Source organism: Nicotiana sylvestris, chromosome 6 (genome assembly GCF_000393655.2).
Source record: "Nicotiana sylvestris chromosome 6, ASM39365v2, whole genome shotgun sequence".
NCBI lineage: Eukaryota > Viridiplantae > Streptophyta > Magnoliopsida > Solanales > Solanaceae > Nicotiana > Nicotiana sylvestris.
The window spans coordinates 28,719,761-28,732,732 of NC_091062.1; the positions used below are offsets into that span (position 1 = coordinate 28,719,761).

General features: G+C 36.4%; 2 protein-coding genes across 2 annotated transcripts; one reads left to right on the forward strand and one right to left on the reverse strand.

The window, feature by feature from the left end:
• The first annotated feature begins 1,100 nt into the window (after positions 1 to 1,100).
• LOC104217696 (F-box/LRR-repeat MAX2 homolog A-like) lies at positions 1,101 to 6,735 on the forward strand. The gene is made up of 3 exons (XM_009768003.2): positions 1,101 to 4,098; positions 5,009 to 5,091; positions 6,413 to 6,735. Exon 1 carries the CDS (start codon positions 1,290 to 1,292, stop codon positions 3,468 to 3,470), a length of 2,181 nt encoding a protein of 726 aa, XP_009766305.1. The 5' UTR covers positions 1,101 to 1,289; the 3' UTR covers positions 3,471 to 4,098; positions 5,009 to 5,091; positions 6,413 to 6,735.
• LOC104217697 (phospholipase A1-IIdelta-like) lies at positions 5,722 to 7,222 on the reverse strand. The gene has a single exon (XM_009768004.2). The coding sequence runs from the start codon at positions 7,220 to 7,222 to the stop codon at positions 5,810 to 5,812; it is 1,413 nt and encodes a 470-aa protein (XP_009766306.1). The 3' UTR covers positions 5,722 to 5,809.
• Between the last annotated feature and the right edge of the window lie 5,750 nt (positions 7,223 to 12,972).

A 12,972-nucleotide genomic window follows, 5' to 3' on the forward strand; every position in this document is an offset into this window, starting at 1 on the left:
AGTACTCTCTTTTGCATCAACTCTCATAAACATCAACTATCAAATTTTCACTGATAAAAAGAATAAATACATGTAAATTCATTATCGTTATAAGAATAACGGCTACTCGTTTACTGCAAAGAGAAAAACAGTAAAAATGACGAGCTGAATACTTAAATAGTTACTCAATTATTGAAAATAATTTAACAAAATTTCGTAACAAGGAAAGTTACTCAATTAATAAAAATTGTGTGACAATCACTTTTTATATTATATTTTATAACCACAAAGTTACTCAAACTGTTGGAAAATGGTTAACAAAGCCACTTTTCCTTATTTTGTAGTAAGAATATCGCTTTACTATTGCTATGTCACACCAAATATATTCTTAGCTGGAAAGTGTATTTATAGTAGCAATTGTGACACACAAAGTTTGAAAGCTAAAAACAATAAACATAAAATCCAACCACTTAAACCAATATAGGACTATCCGACCCATGAACCCGAACCCTTTACCGTCATTTTTCAGTGAAATTTTTGAGTCAAAAGAGAATTATCGCTCTCATTCGAAAGGTGGATGGAAGACTGTTTCCCAGCCCTTAAAGGTTAAAAAGCAAAGTAAAATTCGCTTTATAAATTAATCTGATAAGTGTCACTTTTGTATAATTATTTTTGCATATTTATAATTAATGATAAAAAATAGATGTATTTAACTCGATATTGTAGACGTTTGTTTGGCAGAACTTGCAAATTACTCCCTTTATTCATTTTTAGTTATTTATTTTTGACTTTTCACTCCTTCTAAGAAAAAATAAATAAAATATATATTTTATAATTTTACCGATAATAATGATAGCATTTGAAAAATAATTTGAAGATGAATAGTTAATAATAAGAGTAAAAAAAAATATTGTCTTTATCTTGCTAAAATGGATAAATAAAAATATAATTATATTTTTAGTATAATGAACAAATAAAAATAAAGAGTGACAATTTTTTCACAAAATGATAGTTGGCGTGGAATGCACAACTAATATTATACACTCTCAAAAGGCTTAATTTCATCTATAAATTACCGTGGGAAGTTAAAGAAAAATCTTTAAAGTTTAAAGTCATCTAAGACGAGTGTTAAACGCCCAACGACCAGCGGGTATGCATCACACGTGACACTCACATGGGTCTTGCTCATCGTCCCATTCCCTGCAACCCAGCATCCTGGTCTATCCCACCCCCACAAACACACCAATAGTTTATTGAGTTTCAAAAGCCCCATAATCCTCCATTTCTCATTTTTCAACAAGCTTTTTTCAATGGCAACTTCAGCTAGACCCACTACTCTTAATGACCTCCCCGACGTAATACTTTCCAACATAATCGCCGCCGTCTCCGACGCCCGCAGCCGCAACGTCGCCGCACTCGTCTGCCGTAAATGGCTCGTCCTAGAACGTTCCACCCGCACTTCCCTCACGCTCCGAGGCAACAGGAACGACCTTTTCATGCTCCCCACTTGCTTCCGATCCGTTACTCATCTCGACCTCTCGCTCCTCTCACCTTGGGGCCATCCCCTCCTCTCACCACGCGCCGCCGCAGATAACGACGGCGCTGATGATTCAACCCTCATCGCCCACCTTCTCCGCCACGCATTTCCTTCAGTCAGTTCACTCACTGTCTACGCGCGTGACCCGCACGTGCTCCAGCTCTTGCCCATCCAGTGGCCCCAGCTTAAGCATATCAAGCTTGTCCGATGGCACCAGCGTCCGCAGTTAGCAAGTGGGGATGAGTTCAACTTACTATTTCAAGGGTGCTCGCAACTGGCCTCGCTTGACTTATCTACTTTTTATTGTTGGACTGAGGATTTACCACCAGCCCTTGAATCGAATCCTGTTGTTGCGACTAACATGACTGTATTAAATCTCTTAAACGCTTCATTTTCGGAAGGTTTTAAGACGGATGAGATTAGAGTCATCACTAAATGCTGTCCTTATTTGAAAGATTTTAAGGTTGTTTGTATGTTTGATCCTAGATACATTGGTTTTGTTGGTGATGAGGCTTTGGTATGTATAGCTAAAAATTGTCCCAAATTATCTGTGCTTCATTTAGCGGATACGTCTGTTTTGTCTAATTGCAGGAGTGAGAGTGATCTAGATGAAGAGGGGTTTAGTATCGACGATGGGAAAATTAGTGTTTCGACTTTGATTGAGGTATTTTCGGGTCTTCCTTTACTTGAAGAGCTTGTATTAGATGTTTCTAATAATGTTAGAGATAGTGGTCCTGCTTTGGAAGTGCTGAACAAGAAATGTCCCAAGTTGAAATTGTTGAAGTTGGGGCAATTTCATGGCATTTCTATGCCAGTTGAGTCAAAGTTGGATGGTGTTGCGCTTTGTCAGGGATTACAATCTTTGTCGATTAGGAATGTGGGTGATTTGGATGATATGGGTTTGATTGCAATTGGTAGAGGGTGTACAATATTGGCCAAGTTTGAGATTCGAAATTGTAAGAAGATCACGATGAGAGGAATGAGAACGCTAGCTTCTTTGCTCCAGAAAAGTTTGGTTGATGTCAGTATATCTTGTTGCAAGAATCTTGGAGCATCTTCTTCGTTGAAAGCATTGGAACCGATACAAGAACGTATCGAGAGGCTTCATATTGATTGTGTGTGGGATAGTGTTGAAGAAATTGAAAATCTTGATGGTTGTGTTGAATACGGGTTTGATCTCAATAAGGCCAATGGCGGTGAGGCATCAAGCCATCCTGCTGGATTTGGGGACGCATCTGGATACGTTGATGACGATCTCATGTTTAACAGGAATAAAAGATGCAAATACTCCTATGATCTTAATAGTGTTTACGTGGAAGAGAATGGCCATGGCAATGGATATGGTGAACGAACATGGGACCGGCTGCAATATCTCTCACTTTGGATTGGTGTTGGTGAGCTTTTGACTCCTTTAGCAGCTGCAGGTCTTCAACATTGTCCTAATTTGGAAGAGATTAAGATTAAGGTAGAAGGAGATTGTAGGCTATGGTCAAAACCTTCAGAGAGGGCATTTGCTTTGAGCACCCTTATACGGTTCCCTAAGCTTGTGAAGATGCATTTGGATTGTGGAGATATCATAGGTTACGCACACACTGCCCCATCGGGCCAGATGGATTTGAGCTTGTGGGAACGGTTTTATCTCTTTGGGATTGGACATTTGAATCTCAGGGAGCTTGATTATTGGCCACCGCAAGATAGGGATGTTAACCAAAGGAGTCTATCACTGCCGGCAGCTGGGCTGCTCCAAGAATGCCTTACACTCAGAAAGTTGTTCATCCATGGAACAGCGCATGAACATTTCATGATGTTCCTACTTAGAATCCCAACCCTAAGAGATGTACAGCTGAGAGAAGATTACTATCCGGCGCCAGAGAATGACATGAGTACAGAAATGAGAGCAGGCTCCTTGAGCCGCTTTGAGGCAGCCCTAAACAGACGCCAGATTTGTGATTGATGCAAAACACTGATGATATTTTATAAATTTCAATATCTAATTTTCCTTGGTTTTATTCCTGATAGATGCAAGGAACAGATACTGTTATGCAACTTTCCGGCACCCAATAGTAATAGAGTACATTCCTGGCATAGTCATGTTATATTAAAAATCCAGATCCTGTGTATAGTTTTATGTACCAGTTAATTTACGCATCTTGAACAAAGAAGAGGGTCAATTTTGTGAGTGAAATTTTCTTACTGAGAGCAGTAACAGGTGTATGAACACTACTTTTGATTGTGCGGAAGTATGAACACTACTTTTGATTGTGCGGAAGTATGAACACTACTTTTGATTGTGCGGAAGTATGAACGTATGAATATTATGTTTCTAAATCTGGAAATCACACAACAGTTACAACTTGAGCCAGACATTTTTAAAACCTCTACATGTGTTTCTGTAAAATGAAAGAGATTGCAGACCAACACCTGCAAGTTGGTCTCTTCATTCAGCTCTGTCCAGCAGTCTGCTTACAACAAAATATGGGTAAACCAGGAGAAAAATAAATGAATAGTCTACACAGGCCTCTGGTATCAACATCTACAATTGACTGGAATTACCTGCAATTAGTCTACCAGATGTCCTTCAGGTATCTCTAATCTTGATCTCTCGTCGAAAACAGTATAAACTACCTAAATGAGAGGAAAGAACTTGCTTTGACATAACCATTTGAAATAAAAATGTTAATTTTCCTAAAGCAATAAGAGAAAGCAATTAACCCATTAGCGAAATAGCGATGTCAAATTAGCATACCCACTCTGCTTGCACACACCATCCCATGGTCTGTCTAGGCTGCAGAGTTCCAGCTTAAAAGGTCACATTTTTACGTGAAAGGTTCATTAGGAATCAGTTCTGCAGCCATTGATACTTCTTCAGAAGTGCCAACTGATTTAGAATCTCTCCTAAGTGCATCTGTCATTATTCTTGAAAGCCCAAAATTACATATTTTGACAGTGGAGTGCTTATTCACGAGGCATTGAGATCATGACACTAACTTTATCCGATGTATGTACAGACTTCTAAGTAAATAACATTGAGGCATGGCTTTGCAGAGCTTCTAAATGGTTCTGAAATCAATTGCCACAAGCCCACAGATGAAGAACGTCTTTTAATTTGTTTGGTCAAAGGCTATGTTGCGCGGACCCTCCAAAATGGCGCCGCACCCGTATCGGGTCCTCCAAAGATGCACTATTTTTGAAGGATACGACACGCACCTACTGACATTTTCGGAGAGTCCGAGCAACATAGGTCGAAGGTTTAGCTGCATCAATGATTCTTTCAAGATTTGAGTGATTGTTCTCTTTTTCTTCTTCTTCTTCTTCTTTTTTTTTACTTAAAGTTCTTTTGTATTGTTTTCATGTCCTATGTCAGTTCACCCTCATCCGGTTACATTTGTTTTCAGCATTTTTAGATATCTTATAAGCTCGAATTAATATGAGAAGAATTTGGAGAAGATATAAATAGAAAATAATATGGATTGTCTCTGTAATGTTTTGCAGATATTCTTTTCTTGCTACAAAAGATAGTAAGAACAGGGGAAGGAGGCCATGAAGGTTTATAGTTGTAGACTCGTTCTTATTAGGTAACTCATCCTCAACTATTTTATTTAATTTAAAGGAAATAACTGAAGAGCAATTGAAAAGTCCTTTTTTATCTTCAGTCTTGTTTCTTCTTCCCATGTACAAGTCTACCAGAGAGGATTAATTGGCATGGGCCATGATTCTTTAGGTAATTTTGTAGGGCAAGTTACACATTTGGGCGCTCGGCCAAAAATAATTACATCTGCTAGCCAGATATATAAAAAAATATGTATACTATGCATTAATATACAAAAAAATACACATCTTGCCGACTATTATTTTTGGCGGTGGCTATACTATATAGTTTTCCTTTTTTTTTTTTGTAAGTTCTTAGAATTGCAGAAGTAATGCTGAGTGCCGCACCTAGAGACGGATCCAGGATCTTAATATTATGGGTTCGACTTTTTAGTTTCTTTCATTGTACTTTTCAAATTATGAGTTCAAATCTAATTTTTGGCGAGATTTTCCAGAGTTTTCACATAAAAATCTATAATTTAGGTTGAAAATACTGGATTCGTATTAACATGGTGCCAAAGGAGTGGATCCGCCCTGACCTCACCTGACATTAGTACAATAGAACGTCGGTGATAATATACACATTGTTTGCAAGATAGACATTGGACGCATTCGCATTTACAAGTCCAAAGCAAGATTAACAATATCAAGTAGAAAATTGCAAACTGAACAAACTACTCATTTCCAAATATTTCTGAAAGCAATTCAATATTCAGGGACTGGAAGATCCTCATCTGAAGGTGGGGCCAGAATCCACTCCCCATTCTCATCAAGAACCATACTCCTATTCTTCTCTACCCACCATGACCCTGGAATCAAGTACTCATCTTTCAAGAAAGAAGATGACTTATTCACCAACGCTACACTCCTCTTCACCTTCAGCTCAAACTCTTTATCTTCCCCATTCCAACCAGCTACAACATGTAACATACCCTGCAAGTTGTGCCAGTCGCCCGTATCTCTCGAGTCCTTTAAGCTTGGAGATTTTCTGCTATCGATGACTAGTTCTGTACCTGTATTCGCATACCCCAACAGAGCACTTGGATAAAGGGTAATGAGATCAATCTTGTTCTTAACATGTAAGATATTCAAATTTGAGTATTCCTTGATCTTTTCGTTAAAAGCCTTGTTCCCAACTTGAGGACTCCCAAAGACAATAGCGGATACTGGAATATCAGTAACCCCATTTTCAACCACATCAAATGCTGCTAAAGTAGCTAAACTAGCACCAAGACTATGGCCTGTAAATGTTATGCTAAGATTCTCATCTTTATACTGCTGCCTTAATTCTTCAATTTTTGCCTGCAGCTGTTCTCTTGCACTTAGTTTCGTGAAGGGTGAATTTGGGTTGCTGGAAACGTAAATCTTGAGCCATCCATCCATTACTTTCGGCTCGTTCTCGTCATCATCACTGCTGCTTTTGCTGTTATCGCCGTTTACTCCACTTTTTTGCAGGGACTTGGGACGAAGCAAAGGCTTGCAGAGACTGGAAGCGAAAATCTTGAACCAGCCATCCTCGACTTTGGGCTCGTTCTCATCATCATCTTTGCTGTTTTTGCTGTTATCACCACTTACCCCATCATCACCATTGCTGCTTTTGCTGTTGTCACCATTTACTCCAATTTTTTGCAGAGACTTGGGACGGAGCAAAGAGTCAGCAGATTCAGGCCTGGCACCTAAGACATTGATCCATTCGTAATTCCTTGTTGTGCCACGGAAAGCAACATAAATTTCCCTACGGCCTAGTTCTTGGCTGACTTCATCAGTTGTAACAGCTATATAACCAATCCAATTGGATTCTCTGTCCCAAGCTTCGCGAGACAGAGAGTGGAGGAAAATGGCTCCAAGGGCGCTAATACGGGCAGTGGCATAGAGGAAGCCGGAGATTTTGTAATTGGAAGCAGATTCTAACATGACTTTTTGGAAGAATGATTTCTTGCCATAACGGCTGGTGCCACAATACTTGGAATTTTGGTCATTGTTGAAAGCATCATAAGTAGCTTGACAGAAGTCGCCGCAGCGGAGAATTAGCTGTCGTAGATTGAGATTTAATGGTTCAAGAAGACCTTCCCAGTTGTTGCTTCCTAACAGTTCATGCCATGTTGTTTCTGTCTCCATTTTATGTAACTAAATATAGATAGTTTCTTTTGATGGAGGTTAAGTACTGAGATGAGGTGTGGTTGAGGCTATAATGCTATGAAGATTTAAGAAGAAAGCAACTGCATTTTCCTCCACTAGTTTTCTTGATTACAATAGTACATTTTTTGTTAGATAAGGGGAGTCCACAGTTGAAGAGTATTGGAGTCATCATTATTGCAGGATATATAGACAAGACTTATTACACGTGAAACACATGTACTAGTTGTATTTTTTATTTTCTACAATAATGGTGTTGTACGGATCAATTTGCGTGTATATCAATTAATTCATGAAGGATCTGTTTGTCCAAAGATTTTTTTTTCATTTTTTTTTTTCAAAAATGTGTTTGTTCATGAAATTTTATGAGTTTTTGGAGATTTTTCGAAAATGAGTTTTTCAAATACCAAAAAGTGGTTTTGATCACTTTTCAAAATTTTCGGAATTTTTTTTTCTCCGCTCACAAAACTGTAATATTTTTTGAAGTGAAATGCATGTCTAAATATAATTTCAAATTTCAAATACCATTTTTCAACTTAACTTTAAATACTACTCCTATTTTTTTTTTTCAAAAATTATAATTTTTATTTCCAAATGCCCACTAAGTTACTTGCTATTTTCGGGCCAAGCTTGTGTGCATATTAACTATTGCAACGGGTATCTACTATTTTAAAATCGAGTAACTCTGGCATGCAAGGCTTTGACAAATGAAAAGAAACCACTTTATCGTGTGCAAAATGCAGCAATAGCCACTTTTAAGTCCTCTATTTAAAATATATTCATAATTTATAATATATTTAAGGATTAGCCAATTCACTCAAATTTTAGAACTAAGTATCCTGAATTTGAAATTCCAGGACTTAGTGTCCTGAATTTTTGAACTCTTTATTTGAAATTCAGGACTAAATGTCTGAATTTTTGAACTGCTAATTTGAAATTCAGGACTGTTAATTTGAATTTCTGAACTGCTAATTTGAAATTCAGGACTAAATGTCTTGAATTTCTGAACTACTAATTTAAAACTCAGGACATAAGATTCGAACTTCTAGACACAATTTTCGAACTCTAGGACATGATGTCTTGAAGTTTAAATTTTGAAGTTTAAACTAGAGGTGTACATAGGTCGGGTTGGTTCGGATTTTCTAACTACTAAACTATACAAATTGTATCAGGTTATTAAATCTAAAGACCAAACTAAACCAATAAAAGTCGGATTTTTTAGTCTCGGTTTTCTCGCATTTTTCGGGGTTTCGGTTTTTTTTCCATAAAGTCTTCATAGCACAAAACATAGAATTTGTGCTCCAAATATTTCTTTAATCCTAGTAAGACAGAACTATATAAGGTGTTTGTCAATAAAATAACATAAATATGATATGAGTCACGACATTGCAGTAAAATATTCAACAATAAAGATAATAAAATCGCATAAAATAAATATTATTAATAAGTCATAATGAAAATAAACATAATTTAAAATTACTAATAAGTTGCTAAAATAAGTACGATTAATAAGTACTATTATTTACATGACTACACTAAAAGAGAAAGAAGTTATGCATTTTATCTAAATCATGAAAAAGCTAAAAAAATAGATATCAAACACTATTTTCATGCATAGTACAATTGAGTTGAATGTATTTTATTAGCATTAATATTGATTTGATTTTGATTTAGGATTTATTTGAGTTACTAATATTTATGGACTATAAAACTTATTGGAGTATCCAAAAATTATAAGTCCAAGCTTGAAATAATACAGTAAAAAATAAAATTATGAAAAAACCTAAGAAATATTTATAAACTACACTACAATAAATATTTTTATGTATTAAATATATTTAAAACTTCTATACATATAATGTTGGGTTGGTTTGGTTTCGGTTTGACTTTTTTTTTTTTAGTTAAAACCAAACCAAACCAGATATGGTTGGATTTTTTTTTCCAATACCAAACCAAATTAAACCAAACTATAGTCGGGGTTTTTTTTCTCGGTTTGACTCGGATTATCGGGTTGGTACGATTTGTTAGTTTTATTTGTACACCCCTAGTTTAAACTCTAGGATTTCAGGACTAAGTATTCTGAATTTGGAAATTCAGGACTTTTAGTGTCCTAAATTTTTGAGCTGCTAATTTAAAATTTAGTACTACATGTCCTAAATTTCTGAAATACTAATTTAAAATTCAGTAGATAAAATTCGGACTTCTAGACATAATTTTCAAACTCTTCTGAAATTTGAATTTTGAGGTTTTAACATTAGGGTTCTCTTAGTTTGATACGTGACCAATAAACCCACGAGATCTCAGATTGTTACCATGAGTAGCGCACAAAATTACTGTATCATAAAAAGACTTCATAATGTGAAATCCCCTTGTTAGTTCAACAGCAATACAAAAACAATAAAATACAAAATAAAATTGAAAAGAAAAAGGAACTTACTAGGAAAAAAACTGGCTGGCATGCTTGAGAAATACTTACTAGTTCTATTTTGATCCTCTCTCCTTTCCCTTGTCAACGTCGAATTTGTAATATTTCCCAATATTCATGTAATTAACAAGAGTTCTTTTCCAATCCCATTAGTACTAGTACTACTATGAATTATGCACCATAATCCAACTAAACAACGGCCTTAGAGCCTGTTTGGCTTAGGTGATTTGAATTAGTTGGTAAGCATTAAGTGCTGAAAAGTACTTTCAAGTGCCGAAGCTGATTTAATAAATAAACAGTTATGTATTTAGATAAAAGTGCTGAAATTAATAATAAGCAGCTAAAGAATTGAGTATACGAAGAGTTTTGTTTTAAAAAGAAGTATTTTAGGGATAGAATAGTAAATATTCTGGTCAAACTTAAAGTGCTTATAAGCTGAAATTTGATAAGTTGGGGGAGATCAACTTATGGCTTCTGGCTTATAAACTTAACTTATAAGCACTTTTAATTTTACTAAACGCGTAAATAAATCAAAAAGTGATTATAATCCAGTTTGACCAACTTATAAGCTTAGCCAACACCCTCTCTGCCACATGCATATGCCTATAAATTAAATACCCTTAAAATTGGCATATTCCTCGTAATCAAAATATCATTCTCTCATTCTTTAGAACAAAAGGCATTAATTTCCGTTTTTTCAAGATCGTAAAACTAAGAGATGAAGGTAATCGCCGCTCTAGCCCTTCAACTCTGGTAATTTAACAACAACAACAACCACAATCTAGTAAAATATTACAAATGGGGTTCAGGGAGAGCAGTGTGTACGCAGACCTTACCCCTACTCCGAGGAATAGAGAGACTGTTTCCTAAGTACCCTTGGCTCAAGAAGATGGAAGCTCTGATAATTTAAGGAAAATAAATTGTAGGTGCTGAGATTGATGAGGTGAAAATTGAACTATTATTTCTCAAGTCAAAGGCAAAAATGTTACTACTAAGTTATTTGCTGCTGGAGGAGGAAAGTTGGGTTGGGCCTTTGATGGTGTTGACGGTGTTTCTGGTGCTAGTCACGTCGATGCAATTAATACTGTTGCTACACAAGCAGGGTCGGATCTAAGGGGCTGAAAGGGTTCATTTGAACTGGATTAAATTTAGTTTTTAATGATGCAGAAAGTGAGTCACATAAGACTCTTGCTGTCTGCCAGTGTGAACTTTTAAATTAAGTATAGTCTTATTTAATTATTAAAATAATTGTTTTTGCAATAATCTTTTTGTTCATTTTTTATTTACTATTTGTTATACATTATATTTTTTGACTTTTCTTTTTTAAAATTGCCCTTTTTTTACTAGCATATTACTTTTTTCTTTTGGAAAATTGATTACTTCCAAACAAACCACCGTATTAGTTTTAATCCAACATAATATTGTTAGCATGATTTTCGATAAATAGTATAATTTTCTTCTACATTTAAACTTTTTTGATGAACCCGCTTGAAATTATATGTAGATATAAAAAAATTTGACTAACTTATTCGACCAATTTTTTTTACTATTCATTTCTTTACAAATATTGAACCTCGTTGCTCAGAATTCTGGATTCGCCACTATACACAACTTGACGTGGAGGTGAAAAAGAAAGAGTTTAATGAAGAATGATAAGGCTAAATACACATAGTTTATCTAGATAGGTCTTTGTATTTGAAATTATAACATATCATATTTTTTCTTATCTCTAGGATTCTCCTATGTATAACAAACTCTCTCATCTACCGCTATTGTACCTATTTATATTACTCTGTTGTACTCAATAAGATGCGGAGCCTTTCACAATTCAATCTCTTCTCTTATATGGTATCAAGAGCCTTCTAAAAACTCACACGAGTTACTCCTTTATTTTTCCAAAATGGGTGATGTGAGCACGCTATTTTTGCCCTATGAGAACTACTCCCAAAAATTCAAAATAAAATGGTTTTGTGTTGTTTGTGATTTATTTGTATTTTTGTCTGTGCATGTTTATTTCTACTTTAATTAAGAAAAATACAAAAATATGTGCTGCATGTGTATTTAGGATTTAATTTTACAATTTAGGACTTAATTAAACAATCAAGTTTGTTTTACAAAACGGAAAAGTCACAAAAAATATGTACTTTGCATTTTTAGCATTTAATGTCCAAATTGTGTGATTGTCTTTGTATTTAATTTTGGGTGATAATTATTATTAAGGGTTAATTACTATTCTTTAAAGTTAATTTTGAGTTTTGGTAATTAGAAATCAAAAAGTAAATAAAAGAAAAAGAAGGAACAAGAGAAGAAGAGTTAAAATCGGATTGGGCTGGTTTTTAAAAGAAAGTTTCAGGCCCAATGTCACCCCAAATCAGCCCAATACCCGCCCCAATCCAGTCCGTCCCCAGCCTCAGCCAAAACGACGCCGTTTCAGGCGTTTCAATCTGGACCGTTGAAATTAACTTGATCTAACGGTCCTAGGCTTCCCCCATAACCCAGATCATTTCACCCTGGATCGACCCCGCCCCAGTACTACTCCAAACGACACCGTCTCCTTTAAATGAATTGATCCAGGCCATTGATCGTGCTTGATCCAACGGCCAGGATTAAACCACCCCCTCCATATATAAATCCAACATCTCACCTCACACCCCCTAAGCCATACCCCTGTTCATCGTCTCTTTCAGAGACAAACCAAACGACCCTTGAAACCCTAGCCGCCTTGAAACCCTTTCGCCTGAAAGCCGGAGGCAACAACGCCGATGACCATGAAACCAACACCCCTAGAGCACCTAACCACCCTCTCCACGAATCCTTTACCCGTTTTTCTCGAATCAGCCTGTAGCTTCTCGAATATTCAATCGAAGATTCGAGCAAAACTTGAAACCCACCCCAACCAGTCCCAAACTCACACCAAGGCCCCCCCTGACCACCCTCCTTACGGATCTGTTAGCCGTTTGCCTCGAATCAACCTCCAGCTTCTCGAATCTTCAATCGAAGATTCGAGCAGAACCTAAACCTACCCCAACCAGTCCCAAACTCATACCAAACATCTCCCTGACCTCCCACGTCGCCAAACCACCGTTGGTTGGTTCGAATCAGACCAGAACCGTTCGAACCCCAAATCAAACCCCAAGAACCTTAGAAAACCAAAGGCTGGAGTTGGTCCAAATTAGAGGAATTTGGGTGTCCAATGGACCTTAGTTGAAGTGTTCTCAGTTGAGAACACTCGATTAAGGTCCGTTCGACCTCAAAAAAGTTTGAGCCAAGGGTTCGACCTGGGTTCGTCTAGTTTCTGTTTTGTTAA